Here is a 14,631-nt window from a genome sequence, read left to right on the forward strand (position 1 = left end):
GTTTTGTTTGTTTCACATTTAATAAATGTTTAAGACTTTTTTTTTTTTTCAGTTCTGAGAAAATAGGCTTTGATCAGTATAGAGGATTGCCTCTATCTACAGAAATTGCTAAATACTGATTTTGACCCATTTTGAACTGTTTGGCAGTGTGAACTAAGCCAATAGCTTGTTAAAATCATGTACTAGATCAGTGTGTAACTGCCAAAATATACAGTTGTACTCTGAAAATTGACACAACTTTGTTGGCTTCCATGTGTCCTCTTCATCCTCCAAGTGAAGTGGACCTTGATTACTGATAAACTTTTTGTTATTTTACAAAATCAGCCTGAAATTTGGAAATGGAGGTCTTTGGGACACTTGCTTCCACAAAAAAGGCAGAAAAATACAGTATTTTTTTTTCAGCCTTTCTGCCCTGTGCCATATTTTTGCACAGTTGCATTCTAAGTGCATCATCTCAGAGTTTAAGACTATTTCTTCAGTTAATTGTCTGTCTTGTTATATTTATTCTGGTGTGTTCATCAACTACTCTTGTTTTGTTCTCACATACAAAAAATAAAAATAAAAAAAAAAATCAAGCCTTTCTCACCAAGTGAGAAGTTATAACTGAAATCAAACAGGGAGTGTATTTTAAGAAGGGTATGGTTATCATATAGTCACTTTTCAGAGTAGAACAACATTGTAAGATCATGTCTGCATGCAGTTTCCATTGGTATTCTGATAATGCCTGTCAAATGCAGCTCTCCCTCCACCTTCCAAACTTGTCCTGCCTGCTCGTATCAACAGGTGCAGCTAAGTTTAACTCTTGTTTTAAAATGGGCATCAAACTCAGTTGCTCCTGTTTCAGCCACCAGAATCTAGAGCACAACACTGGGAAAAGGGTGCATGGTTTTATAACCCCTTTGTCAGACACTGCTGCAATTTGTAGCTTAAAAGAACAATTTCCCTTTTACAAGAAATTTGTGATATTTTACTGCTTTTATCTCTTCTCACCAACTTCTATCCAACATCCTAAAATAGGAATGTGTTGATGACTTTGTGCTAGTTTCAGTTTTCCTGTATTTGAAGGGATTTGTCAGTTGTCTATAACTGCTTCTTTACTGTAATCAGTTGGAGCAGTAAGGTCATGAATTTGAACTACCCTTTCACTCCCGAGTACAAGGAGCTGCAAGAGGAAGTGTTTTTCCATTGTCATAAAAAAATCCTTTGAGATTGGTAGTCCTTACCCTATTTGATGGTACATTGCAGCATTTTAAGAGTAGAGTTTTGGTGTAGAGAAGGATTTCTAAAATCTGGGCTTTGGAGGTACTTATTTCCTGAGTGTTGTGAGCCAAGCTTGTTAGCAGTTGGGATTGATGTTTCACCTTCAGAGATGGTCATTGTGGGTAAGAGTAAAGGCCCCTTGGCAAGGCAGTATGGGGAACTTTGCATTGCCTGTGCTGTGTCCCTCCTCTGTAGGGCTGCAGTAACCCGGTCATAATAAACACATGCATTGATTCCTAAAATATACAGAGTTGAAGCATTTAGTTTAGGATGAGATGAAGCTACTTTTTTACAGATGAACAAGTACTTCATAGAAGTTAAGTTTAAAGGATTTATATACATGTATGTGTGTGTGACTAGAAAATACTGCTGACACATGTAAATAAGTAACTCTGCAGTAGATAAGTTTTTGTCTTTATTAGAAATAATTGAAAAAATACTTTGATAAATACTAACAGACTAATGCTGTCAAAATAAATGTACCTGGATTTAGTTTTTAATGTTTTTTCATGTTCTCCTTAATATTAAATATCTTAAGGAGTCATTAATTTAACATGCTTTGTGTTCTTGAAACTTAGGCTCTGATTTAGATGATCTATAGCCCCTTCATATCTCTACCTTATCCTCCTTATGGATTAGCCATGGGGTTTAGGTTTGATTAAACTGTGAAACAACTTTAATATTTCTCAGTGCTTTGGAGGTCTTTGTTTTATGAGATCAGAAGTGATAGCTAATTGATTATCTGAAGAATGAAGAACACTTCATTCACCAAGAGTTTGGAATTGTGTGGCTATACTGATGTCTAATAAGTACTTTAATTTTTCAGTACTTTATTCAGTAGGGTATGTTCCCCAAATAACTTTCAAGACATAGGTTGTTACTTTCCTAGTTTGGTGAAGAAAATAGGCCACTGTACTCACAATTATGGCTGCACGTAACAAGTACCTAAGACAATATGCCTTTATTTTGGGAGTTTTACCGTTTTTCAAATCTGCAGAGTTGCCACTGAGCCATAACATTGATGTAATTAAAGCTTGTGTGAAAATAAAAGCTAATTACTAATTAAATTAATCTTTTTTATATATAATAGTGTCCAGTGTTTTACAAGGTTCTGAGTACCACAGGTTCTTCTAGGCACAGTGGATGTGCTTTCTTAATACAGCCTTCCTGTATTCCTGCTGAACATGATTGTCTGAAATAGGCTCACAGGCTAGACAGGAGCCTCCCAGTTGCAGCATAGTTGTCTTACAAGTCTTAAAAAAAGTGATGGTTCCCAAATTAAACTGAAAAAAGACTTAATAATTCTGAGCAGGAAATGTATATTACACATATATAGCGTATTTGTTAAAAGCTACCAAGTTTCTTAATTTCTATTTTAGTTGCTGGATGAATTGTTGCATTTAATTTATAGAGATGAAGGCTCAGTTAAAAAAAAAAAAAAAAAGCTGAGACAATTCCTGATTCACATGTGCAATTCTATGACTGTGTGTGTTGACTGTGAGCATATGATCAAAACTGCCCTATTAGTTTTTGGCACAGAATTGAGCATGTGATCAGTGGAGTTGTAGAGATGTTGAAGCAGGAAACTAGCCTAGATTTCCATTCAGATGGGCTCTGGTGCCCTCTCGTGATGTCAAATTGTGTTACTGCACAGTACAGGGAAACCAGGGTTCCACTGTTGTATTTACATAGTCCAGATGAGAAATACCATCATTTCACCTGCATTTTGTTCTTTAGAAGTCCATTCCTAAAGGAGAAATCATGGCAGAGCATCATTCTGCTTCACCTGCAGAATGTTGGGGTTTGTTTTTTCCTTTTGTTTGTTAGTACCATAGTGTTTGTTAATAGAAACTAAAAATGATAGTTACAAAACTTTGATTTTCTTGGCTGTAGAGAATTAAGAGTCTTTAATTTAAAATAAAACTCGGGGTTTTTTAAAAGGTATTGTGGGGCATAAGGTATTTATTGATGTTTATCACAAAATTTTGAAGACTAATTATAAAGTAAATATTATTTCTATTTTAGAGCATAATACTATACAGTGCAATAAATGTGATGCTTGATGTGTCTTGCAGAGCACTAACATCTCAGATTCTGGTACTAGAATTTGACCTTTTGAGAAAAATAACTTTGCCATTAAAACACTGCCAGTCCACTGTAACACTTGTTGCCTGGCCTTATAAATACTGGGAACCAAAGGAAAGCTTGGCTGGGGCACAGTCAGCTGTTTTGGGGTTTTTGATTGTTTTTGTTTTTTTTTTTTTTTTTTTTTTTTTAATTTTGCTTTGTTTTGTTTTTTGGGGTTTTTTTTGTTTGGTTTGGGTTCCCCCCCCCTTTTTTTTTCTTAAGTTTGTAATAGAGCATCATTCAAACAGCACATACTGCAATTTGTTTCAAATTCAAATGTAGATGTTTATTCTGTTGACTTTGAACGGGCTTTAATTGCAATGTCACTTTCTAGACAGGGAGAAAAAATGCTTTCCTTTTCCAATTCATAGTCAATACTTTTAGGAAGCGTTTGTTTTTTTCTTTCTGTAGTTTGTTTTTTTTCTTAGTTTGGTTTTAGTAATAGAATTGAGGTTTCTATGTGGAAATGGTCTTTGAGTATTTCTGCTTGCAGTATAGTAAGAGTATCCCTTTAAAAAATCATACAGCAGTTGGGAAAGATGCTTTGGATGCTTTTTATGATAATTGCTGCCTGTTGTAAAGTTGAGGGGAGAGGCCTGCTGGAGGAGTTCAGAGTGACACAAACTGATCAGAGAGCAGGGTGTGAGGACAAATGCACAGGACTGTAGAGTGACAGGAGCTGTAGGTGGAATCACTAGCAAACAGGAGTATGACCTAAACACAGGAAGGCACTTCAGTTCTTAGAAAGTAAGGAAGGATGAAGTGAGAACGATGAGTGTGCAGCAAGGAAGGGACTTCATGTTTCTAAAAGGAGCTTCAGTTTGATATATCTGTGGTTTATTGATAATTAAATAGAGCATTCTTAGTTACCTGGTTTGAAATTTGACATATTTAGTGCTGAGAAGAGGAGAGGTACCGGACTGAAAGCTTGGGATGCTGAAGTCATCAAGTAACCTGCAGGACAGGTACAGCTTGACAAGAGGCACTACACGTGCCTCCCCAGCAATGCCCTTAACATGCTGTGAGCTGGAAAGGTATCTCACTAGGGACTGAAGGGTAGTTCAGATTTCATGGTCTATTTTGACACAATTGGCTAACTTCAAGACTACTAACAAGGGTATAAGCCAGTATGACTCGTGAAGTGGAAATTTGCCCACTAAGCTTAAGGCCCACCCAGTTCTAAAGTTTCTGTAAGGCTGAGTGGGTGCTCACTTTACCTGCCTTGATATTCTTCTAATGACATTTCTTTTCCTGGTGCCCTTCAGATAAAATATGGAGGAGAATGGGTTTACTTATTGCAAGATAAAGCTATCTAACTCCTCCAACCATAACGAGGTAAATAAAAATAACGAGACAACACTGTTGTTTTCTTTGGCTCCAGGGTGTATCCGTAGTTTTAGTTTCACTTGCTGTTTTGCTGTTGCTTATTTTCCTCACGGCTGATACTGACAGAGCTGCTTCCTTGTAGGAGGACTGACAAATGGTAGTGGTCGCTATATTTCTGCAGCCCCCGGAGCCGAAGCCAAGTACCGCAGTGCAGCGAGCACCTCCAGTCTCTTTAGCTCCACCAGCCAGCTCTTCCCTCCCTCGCGCCTCCGCTACAGCAGGTCTGACATTATGCCTTCCGGACGCAGCCGGTTGCTGGAGGATTTCAGAAACAATCGTTTCCCTAATCTTCAACTAAGGGACCTTGTTGGACATATCGTTGAATTTTCCCAAGACCAGCATGGTTCTAGGTAATTATTATAGGAGTAGTTAGTAATATTTCACTGCTTTGGTACTGTTTTATTAACGTCAAACTTTTGGATGAGGTGCTTGTCGTCTTGATTCAAAGCATCTTAATTGGAGCACACACTCTTAGGCTGACATTCTCTAGGAAATTTCATCGTAAAAGTAGTATTAATTTAGCTGCCTGTAGAAGTTCTTAGTGTAGAAATAGCTCATAACTACATCTGTAAACTCTAGTATTAAAGTATCAAAGAAGTGTTGCTTAAGAAAATAAAATATGTGGCATCTGGAATGTAGAACTATTTTTTGTCAGTACATCATCAGGTACTTAGTTACTGTTATTCTTTTAATCTTTAATACTTTTCAAATGAAAGTTTGCAAGTCTTAATTTTACTAAAATATATTATTTTATATGCAAAGGCACTGCTTTCATTTTAATAAATTTTATAAATGTTGACTGCTTTCTTTAGAGTGTTGAGGTGTCTTATGGAAACAGTGTTTAAGAGGTTTTCCTGTTGTTAATGCAAAGCATTATATACCTTTTTTTGCACTTAGATTTATACAGCAAAAGCTTGAGCGAGCTACTCCAGCTGAGCGCCAGATGGTATTTAATGAGATCCTGCAAGCAGCCTATCAATTGATGACTGATGTGTTTGGAAACTATGTAATACAGAAGTTCTTTGAGGTAAGCATAGCACTAAATGTATGGATGGACATGTAAATGAAGTGCTGTAAATCTGGTTAAATTTAACTGGTCTTTTCCTTAGCACCATATCAGAATTCTACATGACTTCCACAGAACCCAAGTGTGCAACTCTGCATAGACGTTTTCTGTTCTGTACCCAGTGTTTTTTGCCATAATGGACACGTTTCTCCTTATGTTGGTGGTGCATGTGTTGGTGAACACTAGTGAATGCACAGGCTGCACATTGAGGCTTCACAAACCTCTGAGCATAACTTACAGAGACTTTCAGCAGATGAAGGGAAGCATAAATATTTGAAAGATGCTTTTTATTGGTTACTGCATCATGGTACAGAGTGGGTCTGGAAAATGCCTTTGCACTCGGAGAGCTGTGTGGACTTCATGTGGTGCTATGAGGATATTCCCATAAAATTTATTGAGGCAGAAGAATTTTGAGTAAGGGGTATCTATCATAAGATACATCCAATACTTCTGCAACCAGTATTTAAAACAGATTTGTTTTCTCTTAAAAACTCTATAGTTAACAAAAAAAGAAAGAAGGCTTTATCAAAGAATTACAAGATTTGGCTGCAGAGAGAAGAAAAAATACCTGTGCCCTGGGAAAATTTTCATGTAGGAAGGGTATCTAGTGTAGTGTACTTTAAATCAAGGGCTATGTCAAAGTGGCGGAGAGAGGGTGACACTGCAAAATGTCTAGTAAGAAATTAGATACTTGCTGTAAAGAAGAATGTCATATTTAATAATCTAAAACAATGTGCTCACTTTTTTACTTCTTTTTTATTAACCAATCAAAATATCTTCTGTAAAGTGTCACCAACATATAATATCTATCAGATCTTGATATTGCTTAACAGTCGCTATTTTTTCTGTAATGTTAAGCTGGATGAATATACAGTTAATCGTTGTTAGTTTAATGTTTTCATCTAAATTCTGTAGAACAGTTCTCAAGAAAAAAGTGCACAAGGCCTTGTGTGTAATAGGGGACCTCAGTTCACTATATAGGTGATTGTCCAGGTGGTCACTTCTGTGTCCTCTCTTACAAGATGTGAGCTACACTGTATAAGTTTTGAGATGGAAAATCTGATTTGGATTCACACATAATAGTGACCTGTGATCATTTTGCTGGTATAATTTATTTGAAAAAGTGGTTTATTGCACTTAAATATTCCTACAGATAGACAAATATAAACTATATTGATTTCTTCTGTTGTCTTTCAAGGTCATGCGTTTGATAGCAGGTATGTGAACTGGATGTGCAATATTACAAAATGTTGTGTTTAGAAAAGAAAAGCTTCTGGTAAATATCCCCACCAAAATACAAAGCGGTGAAAAATTATTCAATTATTACAGTCAAGATATATTGCAAATATCTTGAAAATGCTTACTCTGACATGTAAATTCCAGCATGCTGCAATATATTTTCATTTTTAACAGCATATTTATTTTCTTTTAGTTTGGAAGCCTGGATCAAAAGTTAGCCCTAGCAACACGCATCCGTGGTCATGTTCTGCCATTGGCCCTCCAGATGTATGGCTGCCGTGTTATCCAGAAAGCACTTGAGTCAATCTCACCTGACCAGCAGGTAATTGTAAGTCAGAGCAATGCTTTTTAAACTTTTAAAATTTATTTTTATTGTATCCCTCTTTTTACTCAATTAAATTGTTGATTATTCCCTTCATCATGAAATATCCTAGGGACTAAAATAGTTGTTTAAATGAAAGTACTGAGGTACATAATTAACACCAGTGAGTATGAAGGTTGGAGTCAGGATGAAATGAAATTTTTTCCTGTTTAAGATGGGGGGGAATATCATAATAAAGACAAGGATAACCTTTGTTTTTCCAGAATGAAATGGTGAAAGAGCTGGATGGCCATGTTCTGAAATGCGTGAAGGATCAAAATGGAAACCACGTCGTACAAAAATGCATTGAGTGTGTTCAGCCCCAGTCACTCCAGTTCATCATTGATGCATTCAAAGGACAGGTAGTGTCAGTGGTTCATTTCGTCTTTGCAGGTTGCTTAGGTTTCACAGAAAAAGATTTGCAGGTCTTTGTCCATCATTAGCATGTACAGGATAGCCTTTGCCACTTTGCACTCAGCTTATATTAGATAGAATGAAAAAGGGGCTGATGACAAGGAAAAGCTGTTGGAGAGACAGTTAATATGCTGTAAAAAGATTAATTTGTTGGAGAGGAGGCTCTAGAAAGACATGTTTGGATGTATTATAAACAATAATAAATATTTATGGAATATAGATACATAAAAGGGACTTTGCATGCCCAGGCTTTGTGTTTTGTGATAACATCATTTCACATTTCCTTCACAACCCTTGGCAGGGCCATTTTTGATATATAATAAAGTATGTGCTCTATAGTATGTATTTTTCATTAAAAATTACTTTTTCTCCTGTTTCTTGTGTTGCACATGTGTCTTTCAGTGTTTCCCAATGACTGTCAGTCCTTAAGGAACTGCAGTGATGAAATTCACTAGTCTGTTCCCTACATATGGACTAGAGTGGAGTGAAGGGGGTGTGGAATTTGTTTACTTCAGATAAGAGTTTTTGTTTTGTTTCCAAACTTTATTTTTTTACTGTAAGATTAATATTGTGCTGCAGGCTAGTGAATGTGCTGCAGCTAAATAACATTTTAATCCTCTGAGACAAGCGCATACTTTTATCGTCTTGAGAAGAATTGTAAAAGTCTTACTAACTTGGCTATAAGATTTTAATGGATGGCCAAATGTATTTCCTAATAAAATCTACAATATCTTTCTCATTTTGCACAACAGCAATACCTGAATTATTGTTGCCCACAGTACTAAACTGCATACCAAGGTTTCTAGAGTTCAGTCTCTTTACACCACAAAGTGTGTATGAAGTACATGAGATGCATTTTTTAATCTGTAAATAGAGCCCCTTGACTAAAGTGAGGGTTTTTTTATTTACTGAACATCCATCCCAAGCACCAAGTAATTACGTATAGAAAATAGTAGGTAATATGAAATGGCAAATGAAAAACTACACACTTTGATAATACTTATTTTCTACTGCCTGCATCATTTGAGTTGATGCCTAATCATAGAAGATTCTGTGTTCAGTCCTGACCAACACTGAAATTTCTGGAATTAATCCCCAAACGATAAATGTAGCTTCAGGAGAAGCAAGCAGAAGGAATAAGCAAGATTTCGTTGTATGTTTTGAGTAGTTATTTACAAACTTTGTATCTGTAATTGGAAGCCAATTATATATGCTGGAACATGAAATTGATGAAAATCACCCACCGTTATTGAATTCCTTTTTAGAAGTGTCAAAGTCTTAAAATTTGAAAATAAAGTAAAAAGGAAAGCTTGGAAATTGAACAGCACTTAACTAAGGGTCATACTTCCAGGCTTTCCTTTGCAGCTATGTGGGCTAGAAACGTAATGAACGCTTGGGTTCTTAGTTGTATATTTTTCTGAAGTCCTTGACACACAAAAACCTGCTTTTTCATATTTTCTTGCTTTTGCTAGAAATGGAATTCTGGTCTTGGCAGGCAAAACTTTTTTTTAATAGTAGTTGGTATGTTCAGTTCCATTTTGAATGCAGCAATACTGCAATAGATGTGAGCTTCAGTTGGTTTAACTTCAGTTTGAAATCCTGTTTTCAAGGTATTTGTGCTTTCAACTCATCCATATGGTTGTAGAGTAATTCAGCGCATTCTGGAGCACTGCACTGCTGAGCAGACTTTGCCAATCTTAGAAGAACTGCACCAACACACAGAACAGCTAGTGCAGGTTAGTGCATGTATGCTCATTTTTAATGCACTTTAGAGGTTTTTGTTGTTACCGTCGTTTACTCCTGTATCCTAGTTTAAATGCATTTGCCTCTTTTTAGTTTTGTAGACATTGATCTTTTGTTTTTCTTTCCTTCCATAGTTTTAATGAAAATGAATTTGGAAGTTGGGAGGCAAAGAAGATATAAAAAGCGTTTTTCTTACACTTTTGACTGTAGCTTGGTGTTCAGGGGAATATTACAGCTGTTAAAAAAGTATGATCTTACATTTGAGGACTTCATTAAGAGGATAAAAGCTACTCTAGCCAAGCACTGGTTTTGCAGATTATTTACATTTTTCATGTAAAATTTGTGGTCCATTAAGTAATTCTTGACTGAGTATTTCTTGCATCGCTTTGTTTCTGTAATGTTGCCATTATTGTATTTTCCTTACATCCATGCAAACAGTCATTTCATACTTTATGCTGATGTACAAGAGCTGTCTGTATTTATCACTTGGTATGAACACAGAAGAAAATTGAAGTCATCTTATTTTCAGGATCAGTATGGAAATTACGTTATTCAACACGTACTGGAGCATGGTCGTCCTGAAGACAAAAGCAAAATCGTTTCAGAAATAAGAGGAAAAGTTCTAGCTTTGAGTCAGCACAAATTTGCCAGGTATTGCCTAACTTTGATATACTAAAGACTCATAAACCTTGTGAAGTTGTAGTTTTTTGTCTTATAAAAGGGATACAGTAATTTTTTTTCTTGTTATCTTACCTCCTGAAATTCCATATTTTCATAGAGATGAATGATAGTGATATTTTATACTAGATTTGAGGAATTGAAGACATATATGTTCTGTAGCAAAACAAAGGAGGTTCTGTTGGTTTATGGGATGGCTTTTGTTCACTTTGTGCAAGTGCAGGGAGCAGGTTCCAAGTTTTCTTCTGAAGATGCCCAGAGCCAGGTGAAAAGCTCTGCTGGAACTTGAGTGATGTGCTGATGACAGTAAGATGGGACTTGCTGACTCTGAATCCAGTCTAGCAATTTGCAAGTATAACAAGGCTAGCTTTAAAAAAAAGTAGTTCAGTGTGACAAAGATTTTTCTGCCTTAGGAAGTCTGAAAGACTGCTGTAGGAAGCATGAACTATTCTGAAATTAGAACCTAAAACTCTGCTTTTCATGTTTTTTGCTGAAATATGTTTTATGTGCCTCTTGCAAAGGAAAAATGCACCTCTAAATTCATTCTAGGTGATGCAGTGAGACTTAGCTTGTCATCAAAATGAAGTAGAAAGGCAGTGACATTATGGGGGCATTTTTTTTAAAGTTGCTAGCAAACTTGTTTATTTGAATTTTATTTTTCTTTGCCTGAATAGAGCTCTTTGTAACTCTCTAACTTCCTTAATTTCTAAAGCACAAATTTAGGACCAGGATCATTTTGCTGTGTTACAAGCTTTGATGGCCTTTCCAGCTTCTGAAATAAACTGGAAAGTCAGAGACTTGCTCTACAAGATAATATTTGATGGAATCTCTGATGTAGGCATACTCCTCAAAAGTGCATTTATTCAAAACACAAGAATCATCGTATCTGGCTTTCTCCGTTGTGTCTTCAAAGGGCCCACTACCAAAATAGATGTGCTAGAACACATCTGCAGCCTGAAGTCCACTATACCTCTGTGGGTTCGGTGGAAAAGTCTTTCCTACAAAATAATCAGAAGATAACCTTTTCACATGGGTGAAGTAATAGGGATATATAATTCTGTAACTTCCTCAGTCATTAGACTGGAGATTTGGAAATGAGAAATTCTTGGTTTCCAATATGCTTTTTACTGGCGTTGAGAACCCTGAAGAACTGATAAGCTTCCAGATAAATTGATAATTGTTACCTGAAGGAATGTTACACCTCCAGTCCCATCACGGACCTGCCTTATTTTTCAGCAACGTGGTAGAGAAGTGCGTGACCCACGCGTCGCGCGCGGAGCGAGCGCTGCTGATCGATGAGGTGTGCTGCCAGAACGACGGCCCTCACAGTGCCTTATACACCATGATGAAGGACCAGTACGCCAACTACGTCGTGCAGAAGATGATCGACATGGCCGAGCCCGCCCAGAGGAAGATCATAATGCACAAGGTATGTGTGTGCATACTGTAGTCATTCGAAAATGTGTCTGTGCGAGCTGCTCTCCAGAGCACCTTTCCCTGCAGATGTAAAACTCAACACTTCTGTCATCCAGAACTTGATGTATAACCATGACATTCGCTGGGGCTTGGTAAAGCAGGAAACATTCAGGTCTCTGAGCGTTCAGCTAAAAAGGGAAGGTTTCAATAGTTGGATTTCATCTCCTGTCTTTGTGCCAGCTTTTATGTGAAAATACTTTTAACAGGAAAATGTAGTATCTGTCATCAGTATTAATATAACAGAAGAATTATGGGTTTCTCTTTTTGTTTCCTGGTTGTGGGTATAAATCCACTCTGCAGTTCCCTCAAAAGACATTCCCACGCTTCCTAGCATGCAGGCACATTTCTACTTAAGAATATCCAGACACGAAGAAATGTGCTGTTGCTGTAATGGCCCGAGGCTATTTAACACAGGGCCCAGGTTACTCCTGCAGGAGCTCTGCTTCCCCCGCTCACCAACAGGGCTCTCCCACAAAGTACTGCCTCACTTTTCCTGCAACAGGAACATCAGTTATTTGATGAGTCAAGATCACCAGTTTTACATCTTTCTAGAAACTTCCAGCGCTATGAAATACAGGCTTCTGGCATCTCTTTGCGTAATTTTTTCAAAGCGTAGTCACCTCTGTTTAAAAGTGTGGATGTTAAAAAAAACCCAAACGTGTTTCTTATTACAGATTCGACCCCACATCACGACTCTGCGTAAATACACCTATGGCAAACACATTCTGGCCAAGCTGGAAAAGTATTACCTGAAGAACAGTGCTGATCTGGGGCCAATTGGTGGACCACCAAATGGGATGCTGTAAAAGACAAAGAGCAATGGAAGAAAAATGAAATTGTGAATTATCAAAACCTACAACTTAACTCTAAATGTTCTGATTTTTTTAAATCTATTTATTGACTTTGTTCATCCATTTGTAAAATTTTTATTCTTGTGTATATTTTTGGGGAGTGAATTGTTAAAAAAAAAAAGAAAAAAATATCTCCAGCCCTGATCCAGAGACCTATCAGATTGGATGGCTGGCAAAGCACAGAATGCCTGTATATGATGTAATTGTATCAAAATAGCTGTCACATATTTTGTAAATTTTTACCTTGTAAAGTCACTGAAATAGTTTTTAAAGGGAAAAAGTACAGTATTCTTTTAAAACCCTGGCTTGCAATCTGGTAGGTCTACCCAGCATCATAGCACAACAGGTTTATAGAGTTGTATATAGAATTAATCCTTATTTTTCCCTTTTGTGTGAAGTCTTTTATACCAGATTAAAATTGATCAACTGCATAAACATTATTTAACATGTTGAAAAGTTAAGTTGTATTTTGGTGGTTCACAACATCCTATCCAAATAACAAACAGGGCACAGCAAATTAAAGTAGGGAAGAACAAAACGATGGAAACTTTAAAAGACTAGCTTTTGGCACTTGCTGTGGATACAGGTTTTTTTAAATCATGCCCTAAGTTTTTCTCTAGCGATGTATTAAAAATAAAGTGCTGTATATACTTATATATTTAATTGTTGTACAAGGTAGAGGGATTAAAATGGTGGTGGTACTTCCATTCAGCAAAGTACTCTGTTGCAGAAGGAGTGAACCCTGTATTAACTTTACAGTCAGTTTTACAATGCAGGAAGAGTAGAGATATGTATTTTTTTATTTTGCATATAGAATTGTAAGGATTTGAAAGTGTTGAGCATTTATTTTGCTTTCTCACTGTAGATGCAAAAAATAGGTAATGATACAGAGAAGGGGCCACTGAAAGGTAAACTTGATAGCTCAACATTTAAGCATGATTGATTAAATATTCAGATAGCTTTTTGCTTCCTATAAATATATGCATTGTATACGTGTAGTTAATAGGTGTAAGTTTACAGTTTGAAAACAAATCTCTCGTTTCGATGTTTATTACAAAGCCTTGCTAATTTAGTAGTGATGCTTACCTTGGTTGTACAGATGTACATTTGTAAACCTTCATGCTGTAAATGTAATTTGTTTTACTCCTTTTTGGGACAAAAATTTGCATTTTAGTGTATATTCATATCCCCATTCCCTCCTTTCCCCCTGGCATATAGTGTTGTATAATGTAAATTTATTTCAGCAAATCAAGAGTGATTTTTTTAAAATTCTATCTTTATATGGTTTCAAAAATATGAACCGGTTTTCTTTTTATCTATTGTGAGAAACATTATGTTTTGTTTATAACATAGCTGTTGAATCTGTTCATATGGACACTTTGGGAAATCAATCTGTTCAAATTTTAAATCAGGATAAATAAGCATAGTAAGAAGTGGACTGAAATACTTGGTTATCACAGAAACCAATGCTTCTTCCATCTTAATAAATGTGGCATGAATTTTTTGTACAGAAGAGTACTGTATTTTTGAATAGCCTTCTCGCAGCATAAAGCAAATATGTATGATACTGTCGATTTTTTTCTCTGGACATAAGACATTGTAACAGTAACATAAAGATGATGTACATATACAAGCGGCCTTATGTACATTTCCCAATGATCTTTTTAAGGCAGAATTGTGACCATATGTGTATAATTAAAATCCTTTTTAATCCTTTGCCTATGGAAATATTTTGGAAAAAGCTTACTTTGTATATTCAGTTTCTGAAAGATAAAGAAAGTGCTTTGTATGTTGTTGAAGTAAGTATTTTGTGTAAAATGTTCATTTGGATGGCTTAACCTAAAGTTTTGATCAACGTGGTAGTTTGGAAACGACGTCTTGAGCATTGATCAAATAAAAGGCTGTTTTGGTAGGGGTGTGATCATGAGAAAGAAAATAGTAGTGGTATAAACTTGTATGAGGAATTCTGTCATGTTACTGTTGATACCAGGGTTACATAACTGTTACTGAAGCAGACATCTGAGGCGCTG

At 36.3% G+C, this 14,631-nt stretch overlaps 1 protein-coding gene across 12 annotated transcripts in view; it reads left to right on the top strand.

The window, feature by feature from the left end:
• Nucleotides 1-14,390, top strand: part of PUM2 (pumilio RNA binding family member 2) — a 73,462-nt gene extending 59,072 nt beyond the window's left edge. For 8 of the 12 annotated variants that reach the window (XM_062489671.1, XM_062489673.1, XM_062489670.1 and 5 more), the window contains 8 exons: nucleotides 4,856-5,123; nucleotides 5,671-5,800; nucleotides 7,272-7,406; nucleotides 7,664-7,801; nucleotides 9,464-9,589; nucleotides 10,126-10,247; nucleotides 11,511-11,703; nucleotides 12,425-14,390. In XM_062489671.1, coding sequence (XP_062345655.1) covers nucleotides 4,856-5,123; nucleotides 5,671-5,800; nucleotides 7,272-7,406; nucleotides 7,664-7,801; nucleotides 9,464-9,589; nucleotides 10,126-10,247; nucleotides 11,511-11,703; nucleotides 12,425-12,556 — 1,244 coding nt within the window. In that variant the 3' untranslated portion in view covers nucleotides 12,557-14,390. The other 4 variants (XM_062489677.1, XM_062489674.1, XM_062489679.1 and 1 more) reach the window with 2 other exon arrangements.
• The last annotated feature ends 241 nt before the right edge of the window (nucleotides 14,391-14,631 follow it).

This window comes from Cinclus cinclus, chromosome 3 (assembly GCF_963662255.1).
Source record: "Cinclus cinclus chromosome 3, bCinCin1.1, whole genome shotgun sequence".
In the NCBI taxonomy this organism is placed as follows: domain Eukaryota; kingdom Metazoa; phylum Chordata; class Aves; order Passeriformes; family Cinclidae; genus Cinclus; species Cinclus cinclus.